Source organism: Drosophila tropicalis, unplaced genomic scaffold (assembly GCF_018151085.1).
Source record: "Drosophila tropicalis isolate 14030-0801.00 unplaced genomic scaffold, ASM1815108v1 contig_878, whole genome shotgun sequence".
NCBI classification, from domain to species: domain Eukaryota; kingdom Metazoa; phylum Arthropoda; class Insecta; order Diptera; family Drosophilidae; genus Drosophila; species Drosophila tropicalis.
Window position 1 is genome coordinate 4,227,074 of NW_027173374.1, and position 11,385 is coordinate 4,238,458.

General features: G+C 48.2%; 1 protein-coding gene and 1 long non-coding RNA gene across 2 annotated transcripts; one reads left to right on the forward strand and one right to left on the reverse strand.

Moving 5' to 3' along the window:
* The first annotated feature begins 1,492 nt into the window (after window positions 1–1,492).
* LOC137585075 (uncharacterized) lies at window positions 1,493–11,087 on the forward strand. Its single transcript, XM_068300730.1, has 2 exons — window positions 1,493–1,960; window positions 9,802–11,087. Exon 2 carries the CDS (start codon window positions 10,060–10,062, stop codon window positions 10,723–10,725), a length of 666 nt encoding a protein of 221 aa, XP_068156831.1. The 5' UTR covers window positions 1,493–1,960; window positions 9,802–10,059; the 3' UTR covers window positions 10,726–11,087.
* On the reverse strand, window positions 1,700–2,250 carry LOC137585076 (uncharacterized). The gene is made up of 3 exons (XR_011033520.1): window positions 2,065–2,250; window positions 1,828–1,953; window positions 1,700–1,747 (listed from the first exon to the last, which is right to left on the reverse strand). It is a non-coding gene; the product is annotated as an uncharacterized lncRNA (long non-coding RNA).
* Window positions 11,088–11,385: the final 298 nt, after the last annotated feature.

Below are 11,385 nucleotides of genomic sequence, written 5' to 3' on the forward strand. Positions count from 1 at the left end.
CTTTTGTTCAAGTCCGCTCCTGAATAGTGGGAGCCAAAGAGTTGCCAGTAACGACAATGAGGAGTAAGCGCAAACGGTAAAAGTAAAGATGCCTGGCGTCAGTTTGCCGACGCTTGGCGCGTTTTGTAAATATTTACACATGTAGCTGTTACCTGTGATTGTTGCCTCACTCTTTCTCTATATCCTGTTAGCTTGCCTCTTTCTCTCTCTCGTTTACTCTTTTGCTATGATGTAAGTATGTATGTGTGTATGTGCTTAAATCTGCAGACGGCAGGATAAATATTTGCTTTTTTAGTAAAAAAAGGGAGTTGGGGTGTAAAAAGCATTGCCTGCTTTCAGGCGCAGTCATTTATTTTAGCTCTGTCGATATTTTAATTAAGTTTATAATGATGGCTTCTTAAATGGAATACAAGAAAATATGCTTATACAGTGAAAGTATATATGTAGGGGGAATATAATGGGTAGGGGGTTGCACTGATATCACTGGTCTGCACAAAATCAAAGCCAACAAAAAGCAATAACACAACAGGCACGTGACTTGTTTACCATATTGAATTATTTGTCTTTACGGTTTAAATGTCGCAGTGTACTGACATCTAATACACACACACACACACACACATGCACACACATACAATAGGCTCCTCCATATAGTGTCACTATGTCTGTGTGCGGCAACTTTTTGTGGTGAGCAAAAATTGAAATTGTTACGAAAATATTGTTTGCCATTGCTTTTGCCTCTACGTGAGGGGGCGTGAGTCAATCAGTAGCAACCACAGCCAGCTAGAGCAAAAAATGGAGCATGCCACTGACTTCAAGCATGTCATACAACAACAGGAAGACAATACTCAAATACAAATACAAAACAACAAAATCAAAAGGAAAAAAATAAAAGCAAAATGGTAAAAAATAAAATTTGAATGACGGCAAAAATAGACACAAAAGCAGCCAAAATAACGATGACAACCAAAACCAATGTTCAAATCATTGAGAACCACAAGGACACGCCTGCATGGGACATTTTGAACAATTGAAAATACATATATTCTTTTACATTGTTGGTTAATTGATTTTATATACAATGTGTTGTAAGCGCTGTTTTATTTCTTCTTCCATTGACTTTCATTGCCACTCGTAGTGTCCTGCTTCGTCATTTTTATTTTTTTCTTCCTGGTAGCTATTTATTTGCTTTATTTTTATGTGGTATGTATGCATTATATTATTTTTCAGCTTTTTATTTTGTATATTTCAAGTCAAGTGAGTTCTGCTTGCATAAATCAATTTATCAATTTCAAAGTTCCTTTCCGAGTTGTCAAAGTGTTTTGCCTTGGCGACAACAGCAAGTCGAGAGGAAATGCAAATGCATTTTCTCTTCGCCGCGAATAAGCGCATAAAATGTGCGACATGAAAAGACTGGGCGACAAAACCAGCAAAAATCCAGCCAGCACAAACCAACAAAACTTCATTTGTCATTTTGTCACATTAACGCAATGGAAATGCAATATGCTTGTTCACGCCACCGGGTGAACAGCAGTGAGCGGCGAAGAGCAGTGAGCGGTGAGGAGTGAGGAGGGTTTTTTGATCCTCGGCGTCTACGGTCACACCAGGAGGAGTGACTTGATTTTTTCCAATGGGCACCGCCATCACTAAGAATCGAGCCTTTCACCCGAACACCCGTTCTCTTGCATTTTTTTTACGATTTGTTAATCACTTTCAACCCGAACCATTTCCGTGTGTGCCGGTTTACCTGTGAATATTATATAAATAATAAAACCTACATTTAGTTAACCGAAGTTTCTCGTGCGTTTTAATTCACCACTCGCTCACCACAAACTGAAGAAATTGGCACCCGCCAACTCCTTGTATTTCATTTGGATCCTTCCGCCCCCCCACGAACATTGGTCCTTCGAGCCGGATATCCTTCCGCTCCTCCAGCTTGCATCGGCGGAATTCCTGATAAGTACAAAATTTCATTATTCATTTCATTTACATACTACTAAAAGTGTGAGGTTTTCCCGCTTCTCCATAGCGACCTACACACTTTTACATATTGTATGTACATACCTGACCTGTTCCAAGGTTTCATGGTAGTTCCTAATCCTTAGCGTGATTGTCCAACGTTCTCATTTTACATTCCACGATTATCCATTTTCATTTATGTTTTTTTTTCCTCGCACTTGTCCAAATCCACCTTTTTTACATATGCATTCACATGTACATGTAATTTCCACAGCTGTTTGCCAAATCCGCGTAAAAGTTAAAAAACAAAAAAAAAAAAAAATTATTAAAGTGTTATAAAAAATAGGGAAAAATAAAAATCAAAGTGTTCACCGCGTTTTCTTATGTGTTGGAATAATAATCTTTAATGCCAAACTTATTTCCACACGCGCGTATCTACGTACATACATACATCGTCACCTGTTGATGTACGCGCATATGTACATACATATCCATATACATACAATCCCTTCGCACATTTACCACGACACAAAAGGCAAAAAAAATATTCTTTTTTTTAAATAGCACTTCACGTATGCACCGCGATTTCTTGCGCGTTCGAATTAGGTGCGAAATTAATTTCCTCACGCGCGTCTTTGGATACCGGTGCACTTGCTTACATACGTACATACATACATATGTATATGCTTACATAGTCATACATTGCACATACATATGTACATATCCACAACGCATAATACATTTCGGTGTCGCGCATTGATTTAACACAACCCCACATCCAATTAAATTACAATTACTTACGTTTTTTTTGTTGTTGTGAACAACGCGTGTGCATACATATCTATACTCACCTGTGTACTTATGCATGTACGTACACACATAGATCAAAGCATCTGTCCATATGCATTGATCGGTTGTTTTATTTGCGCACAACACTCGCTTGTTTTTCCGCACAACACTTGTTCTTGGTTTTTCCGCACAACCACAAAAAAAAAAATTATTCACATACATAATTAAACAACAAAATCAAAAACCAAATATATAAACAGCGGCCGACAGCTGTTTTCGGAGTAGTGGTGACACGTGAGTCGAGTCGTGATATCGATAGGCGGCTCAAGCGCGCCAAATTTAAATCACATTATTTCCGATTCTCTTTTTTCGCCTAATTATATATCCGCCCATATTTATAAAACAATACATATATATTTTTCCAGCATTATCGTGCCCACATTTATATATCCGTCCATATTTATAAATCATTTATATAATTTTTCCGGCCAACTTTTTGCGCTCACATATATATATCCGTCCATATTTATAAATTATATATATAATTTTTTTCGGCCAGTATTTTGCGCTCATATATATATCCGCCCATATTTATAAATAAATACATATATATTTTTTCCAGCACTATCGGGCCCATATTTATATATCCGTCCATATTTATAAATTATATATATAATTTTTTCGGCCAGTATTTTGCGCTCATATATATATCCGCCCATATTTATAAATAAACACATATAAATTTTTTCCAGCACTATCGGGCCCATATTTATATATCCGTTCATATTTAAAAACTATATATATATTTTTTCCGGCCAGTATTTTGCGCTCAATATATATCCGCCCATATTTATAAATAAACACATATAAATTTTTTCCAGCACTATCGGGCCCATATTTATATATCCGTTCAGCTTTAAAAACTATATATATATTTTTTCCGGCCAGCCTTTTGCGCTCATATATATATCCGCCCATATTTCTAAATAAATACATATATATATATTTTTTCCAGCACTATCGGGCCCATATTTATATCTCCGTCCATATTTATAAATTATATATACAATTTTTTCCGGCCATTATTCTGCGCACACATATATATCCAGATCCAGATTTATATAAAAACGTATTTTCCTTTTATCCTATACATCTTTGTTTATATATTTCATCCGTGTTTTGTTTTATACGTACTCCCATCGGTAATTTTCAATCCGCATTCGTGCGTTCGTATATTATTCCGCATCTATCCCCATTAAAGAGGCTTCGTTTCCGAGCCACACGCGAGAAAATTCTCCCGCAATCCTGCGGTGCACAGTGAGGAAGTTCTTGCGTCCCCATACAGTCCACTTCTCACTTCCAAAACAAAAAAAAAGGGACGCGCACAAACGCGGTGTTCGTCGGTAAGCTCGTCCCCTGAGTATGTCCACGGAGCCGTCCAAGACTGCGCCGAAGTCCAACAGTCTTTCGTCTCCCTCTGCAACTCCGGAGAAGGTTCGGCCTCCGACAACTCCGGTGACCGTGAAGCGTACGGATATTTCGCGCAAGTTCTCGTCAGTTCGCAGCCGCAGCGAATCCCCAAGGTCCCGTCCGTCTTCGTCCAGCTTACCTGAGGGTCGCAGATTCTCGGTTAAAGACTCGAGGGAACACCAAGGTCGTTCCAAGCTTTCAACTCAGACCCAGATTCCGCACGTTGTTGTGACGCACTGTTCTGACGCTCCCGTCACCCGATCCGTATCACAACAGCGTAGAGAACACTCCAGAATGTCCCTTTCCGATTTCGTTATAGCGTGCGACGCATTGACTCTGTTTGAAGCTCGCGAGAGTGAAGCTCTAACTTCTGAAGTGCCCTTGTTTTCCATTAAAATGCACTTAGAGCAGCTCAAATCCCTTTGGTCAACTGTCGAGATGGAATACTCCCGTTGTCACAAGGCCTTGACAATCCAAGCCGACGAGGAAAGCTTGGCAAACATAAGCCACATCAAGGCGAAGCACGAATCCGCTTACGCGGCATATGTGCGATGCGGGACGTTGTTCGGAGAACGCATCGAACAGCTCTCGGTACAGATGACGACTCTTAGGCGTCAGCCAACCGCTCCGTCGGGGCCACCGGGGCATAGAGTTCCTCCGTGTGAGGTAGAGACATTTGATGGCGACAGCCTAGCATGGCCCACATTCCGCGATTTGTTCGCCGCCATTTATATCGCCAATCCGTATTTGTCACAAGTGGAGAAGCTCTATCACTTGAACGCCAAGACGCGAGGGGAAGCGAGAACCATCGTGGCTAAGTCCCCCTGACGAATGAGGGTTTCCAGGCCGCGTGGGAGAACCTCACCGCACGGTACGAAAACAGCCGTCTGCTGGTCATGACTCAAGCCAGACAACTCCTTCAGATTCCCGCGGTGGCACAAGAGTCGGGCAAATCCTTGCGAGAGCTGCAGACCGCGTTTCAAGGGTGTCTTACCGCACTTGAGCGTTCGGGTGTTAGTACTGAGAATTGGGATGTCCTACTTATCGCCATCTGCACTAGTAAATTGCCGAAGGCCACAATCCTCCTGTGGGAGCAATCAGTGCCCAATAAGACTGTCGTCTCAACGTGGTCCGATTTGAACCAATTTCTTACCGATCGGTATCGGGTCCTGGATGCCACCGACGAACATAAGTCGGCCCCAAGTGTCCAAGCCATCCCCATTGGCCCCCGCAAATCCTCTGCAACGATGAAAGTCCAAGCGTTTCCAGCGAAAGCTCAGCTCAAATCGGCGTCTTGCAAGCTGTGCCATCGGGAAAATCACCCAATACGGCTCTGCCCTAGTTTCCTTGATATGCCTGTTCAGAGGCGGCTGGAAACCATTAGACAGCAGGGACTTTGTCTGAACTGTTTTGCCCGCGGTCATCAAGTGAAGGGCTGCTCCAGTGCGCATAATTGCCATACCTGCAAGGAACGTCATCATACGCTGTTGCATCCTAGTGATGTGTCCGTGCCCTCGCCATCCGCTGCGCAAGTCCCACCATCCAGCGTCACAGAGCGCCCGTCCGCGAGCGACCAGCTCACAAATGCTCAAAGTTATTTTGCATCTACCCCAGGCAGAGGCCTTTTAGGCACTGCGATTGTCACTCTGCACCATCGTGGTGTGGATCATCATATTCGGGCGTTGATCGACTCGGGAGCCGATTCAACTTTTCTCTCCGAACGCGTCTTCAGCATGGTCCAGCCCCCCTTCTACCCAGTAGACGCCGCGGTTACTGGCATGGGCCAGAGTGATGGAGGCTGCGCCGACAAGGTGTGTCTGCTAATGCTGTCTCCCCCGTGTGACAGATTGAACAAGATTGAGGTCTCCGCCCTGGTCGTATCCAAATTGTCAGGGGCCATTCCAACAGCTCCATTCCTTAATACGGTTCCGACGCAGTGCCTCGATCGCCCCCTGGCTGACCCGTACTACAACAAGCCCGCGCCTATTGACATGATCATCGGTGTAGACCTGTTTCCCCACATCCTCGGAGAACGGATCAAAAAGGATATTGGTGATTTTGTCGGGCTAGAAACCATCTTTGGATGGGTTCTGTGTGGGGCTATCACTCCTGACCCCCCGGTGTCTAGATCCGTTTTCGCGGCACAGACGCGAGTTAGTCCCGAAGCAAAGCTTGATGTACTCCTCACCAAGTTTTGGGAGGTGGAAGACCTTCCCGCAAAGCCGGAAAAGGAGGATGACGCATTCTGCGAGCGGAACTTCCAGGAGACCACCCAAAGGGGAAAGGACGGCCGATATGTTGTGTCCCTACCGTTCAAAGGTCCGAATAGCGTTGACTTGGGCCACTCAAGACCGATCGCGCTGGCTCAATTCCTGCGGAATGAGGCACGCCTTCTCAAGGATCCGGTTCTAAAAACGCAGTACGATGCCATTATTCAAGAATATGAGGAATTGGGTCATATGATTCGGGTGACGCCGCCTCAAGATGGGAAAAACTTCTATCTCCCCCATCATGCGGTGTTTAAGCCCGATAGCACCACCACTAAGGTACGCGTGGTATTTAACGCGTCGAGCCCCTCCACACAAGGCGTCAGCCTCAACGATGTCTTGCACACCGGTCCTACTCTTCAGGCCGACCTCACGCTTCAGGTACTGAAATGGCGGTTCTTTCAATTCGTTTTCAATGCCGACATAACGCAGATGTATCGACAAATCCGAGTCGATCCCAGGCATACCCCCTTTCAGCGGATCCTCTACCGAGACCGCTGCGGCAATATTCAGGATTACGAGTTACAAACTGTCACGTTTGGGGTTAACTGCGCGCCATTCTTGGCGATCCGAGTCCTTTTACAACTGGCACAAGACGTGCAAACGATGTATCCTCAGGCGAGCGAAATCCTTCGGAACTACATGTATGTTGATGATGTCCTTGCCGGCGCTCACACTGAAGCCGACGCTCGTCTCGCCATACGAGAGCTTCAAGCGGTCCTCCAATCTGCGGGATTCCCGCTTCGGAAGTGGACTTCCAATAAGAAGGAAGTACTTCAAGCCATTCCGAGAGAGCACCTGCTGCGAGAGGACTTTCTCGAGCTGGAAGACGCGAGCACCGCAAAAACCTTGGGTATTCGATGGCAAGCTGCTGAGGACGTCTTCTTCTTCACCACAGCGGACCCCCCCCTTGAAGGAGTCGATCTCCAAGAGGCAGGTTCTGTCTCATATCGCTAAGCTCTTCGACCCCGCTGGGTGGCTAGCCCCATTTGTCATCCGAGCGAAGATATTCATGCAGCAAATCTGGCTTACCGAACTGGGCTGGGATGATGCTCTGCCGCCTCTCCTGCTGCAGCAATGGCATGAATTCCTGCAGGATTACCCAGGCCTCAGTCGACTCCGCATTCCCCGTTGGCTAAACACCAGCGATAAGCTCTCGTGGGAGCTTCATGGCTTCTGTGACGCGTCACAGAAAGCGTATGGAGCGGCCCTATATGTGCGGGTTCGGTACGGCAATCAAGTAGACGTCCATTTATTAACGGCTAAGACCCGTGTAGCTCCAGTCAAAACAGTCTCGCTGCCTCGGCTAGAGTTGTGCGGAGCGGTTCTGCTAGCCGATCTCTGGGCGTCGATCGTTCCTGAACTTCCAATCCGACCTGCAACCTCCCAGTTTTGGACCGACTCTACCATCGTGTTGGCTTGGCTCAATAAACCTCCGTGCAGTTGGTCCACCTTCGTGGCCAATCGCGTATCCAGGATCTCCGAAAGCACTAGTGGCCAAAGCTGGTCACATGTGCGCTCCGAGGACAACCCCGCGGATCTGGCGAGCCGTGGAGTCTCCGCGGCCGAGCTATCGGCCAGCAGCCTCTGGTGGCATGGGCCGGACTGGCTCCAGAGAGCCCCCGAGTATTGGCCAACTCCCCATAACGAACTCCCAGACACCCAGCTGGAGCAACGGGTCCAGTGCCACACCACCGCGACCACGCTACTCGAGGACGTCAGCGAACGGTTCTCGAATTATGGTAGGGCTCTACGAGTCATCGCGTACATCCTACGCTTCGCCACCAAGAGGATTTCGACGCCTTCCACGGTTCGCCTCACCAATGACGAACTTCTTTCCGCCGAGCGCGCCTTGATTCGGACCTCTCAGCGGCGGGAATACCTCGCGGAGATACGGGCCCTGGGCGAAGGGCGACCCCTGCCATCATCCAGCACTCTACTCAATCTGAACCCATTTCTCGACCAGCATGGGTTACTCCGCTCCTGCGGACGACTCCGGGCCGCTGAGTCCCTCCGATATGATGAACGTCACCCTATTCTCCTCCCATATAGTACTCATTTCACTCGCCTGCTTGTCGCATTCGCCCACCGCATCACGTTGCATGGCGGCAATCAACTGATGGTGCGGTATTTGCGCACCAAATTCTGGATCCCACGGATAAAGAACATGGTAAAGTCCCACATCAAGGGGTGCAAGGTCTGCATCGTTCATCGTCGACGACTACAGACCCAGATGATGGGTGATCTCCCTCGAGAACGCATCACGTATTCCAGGCCCTTCACCCACACGGGCATTGATTTCGCAGGGCCGTTCGAGATCAAAAATTACACCGGGCGTGCGTGTCTCATAACTAAGGGTTATGTCTGCGTCTTTGTGTGTTTCAGCACGAAGGCAATCCATCTCGAGGCTACCTCCGACCTCACCACTGAAAGATTTCTGGCAGCCTTCTCTCGGTTTGTCGCACGGAGACAATGTCCACAGCGCATTTACTCCGACAACGGCAAAACCTTCGTAGGGGGCCTCAAAGGCGCTCGAAAAAGATTTCCTGAACGCCACCAAGCTTGAAATAATGAAGGCATTCCCCCAGCACATCCTATCCTGGCAGTTCATTCCGCCAAGCGCGCCCCACATGGGAGGACTGTGGGAAGCAGGGGTCAAAAGTTTTAAGACCCTGTTTTACAAGTCCTCGTCCACTGTCAAATACACCTTCGAGGAACTTTCCACTCTCCTGTGTAGGATCGAAGCGTGCCTAAACTCCAGGCCAATCTCTCCCATGAGTGAGGACCCAGAGGATCTACTGGCCCTAAGCCCGGGACATTTCCTGATTGGAGGACCACTCTTAGCCATTGCGGAACCGGAAATTCTGGTCGAGCCTATGTCGCTGATCAACCGATGGCAGCGACTAAAGGCAATCCAGCAGGCTTTCTGCCGCCGCTGGAAGAGTGAGTACCTCAAGGAGCTTCACAAACGGAACAAGTGGAAATCACCGACTCGCAGCATCCAGACCGGCGACCTCGTGATCGTGTCCGAAGATCATCTCCCCTCCAACGAGTGGCGCTTAGGGCGAATTGAGCGCACTCTGCCCGGGGCTGACGGCCTCGTCCGAGTGGCTGATGTCACCACCGCGCGTGGGTCTATCCGAAGACCCGTAGCGAAGCTCATTCTGTTGCAAGACAGCAGGAGTCCTGAGTCTAAAACCTTATCGTGACTCCTAATCCCTCTATGTTTCCTCCGAATGTCCTCGTCTCCGTGCATGTTTCTCGTTCCCGTGCATAGACTAATCCACTCCCCCATACGTAATTTCTTTCGTTACAGTTCATTCAGCTCGCCCTTTCATAGCGACATGGCCCCCACGCGTCTGCCGCACCACCGCAGCAAACGAGCTCCACAGGGCACGAACGTGTACCGATGCCGGGTCTGTCGGGGGGTTCATGCACTCCGGCAGTGTCAGCGCTTCCTAAACCTCCGAGGGGAAAAGCGGCTTCGGGCGGTGCTCATCAATAAATATTGTCCCAATTGCTTGGCCCACGAGCATTCATCCGACGCGTGTCGGACTCGCCATGGTTGCCGACGATGCGGGCAAAGGCACCATACCCTGCTCCACATGGCCGACCAACCGCCGAGACGACGTGCCTCCGCCCGGCGTCGCAGCCGATCACCCCCTCCAGTCGTGCTGCACCCCCGCTACAACCCCGTTCCCGATCATCGTCCGACCGCTCCGCTTCCCCAGAAGGCGCACCCGAGATTTCGTTATCCTCCCTGCTCCACGCCAGGACGACGACTGTCCTGCCCACCGCAGTCCTACGGTTGGGCAATGGCTCGAAATCCTTCGAGACCCGCGTCCTTCTTGATGCGTGTGCGGCTGAGAGCCGCATCAATCTCTCCTTTGCCCGGTCCCTGGGGTTAGCTGTGACCACGGTCGGGGTCGACCAAGCCTGTACGGCCGTCCTCGAGTCGAGGTCCGACAAGACGTTCCGACGGAACGTTATATTCCGGGTCGAAGAGGACTTGCTCATCCGCACTCCCATCCGGGAAGTGGCGGCGCCGGTCCGAGAGAAGTTCGCAACCCTGATCCTGGCCGACCCCTACTTCTATCGGCCGGCGTCGGTATCCGTGGTGCTCGGGGCAGACCTCTATCCTGAGGTCATCCAACCAGGCTGTGTGCCCGGTCATAGCGGTACTCCCGCAGCCCAGAGCACCGTGTTCGGATGGGTCGTCTCCGGCTCCTGTGGGATCTAGGCGCTCCAGGACGTTGCCGTCCCCCATCCTTTATATGTCCAGGGTGACAATTGCAACATGTTGCAAGGGGGGCGGTATGTTCACGCCACCGGGTGAACAGCAGTGAGCGGCGAAGAGCAGTGAGCGGTGAGGAGTGAGGAGGGTTTTTTGATCCTCGGCGTCTACGGTCACACCAGGAGGAGTGACTTGATTTTTTCCAATGGGCACCGCCATCACTAAGAATCGAGCCTTTCACCCGAACACCCGTTCTCTTGCATTTTTTTTACGATTTGTTAATCACTTTCAACCCGAACCATTTCCGTGTGTGCCGGTTTACCTGTGAATATTATATAAATAATAAAACCTACATTTAGTTAACCGAAGTTTCTCGTGCGTTTTAATTCACCACTCGCTCACCACAAACTGAAGAAATTGGCACCCGCCAACTCCTTGTATTTCATTTGGATCCTTCCGCCCCCCACGAACAATGCTAATGTCAAATTTTATGAATGAGCGCAAAATATACACACACACAAAATATACACACAGTATATACATATATGTATATATAAGTAGCTATGTATATATAAATAAAAATAATTCTTATTTTGCTACTTTGCAATAAATATCAAATGTACAGAAAGCAGCAAGGATTCGTCCAACAAGTTGTTGCTGATGTTG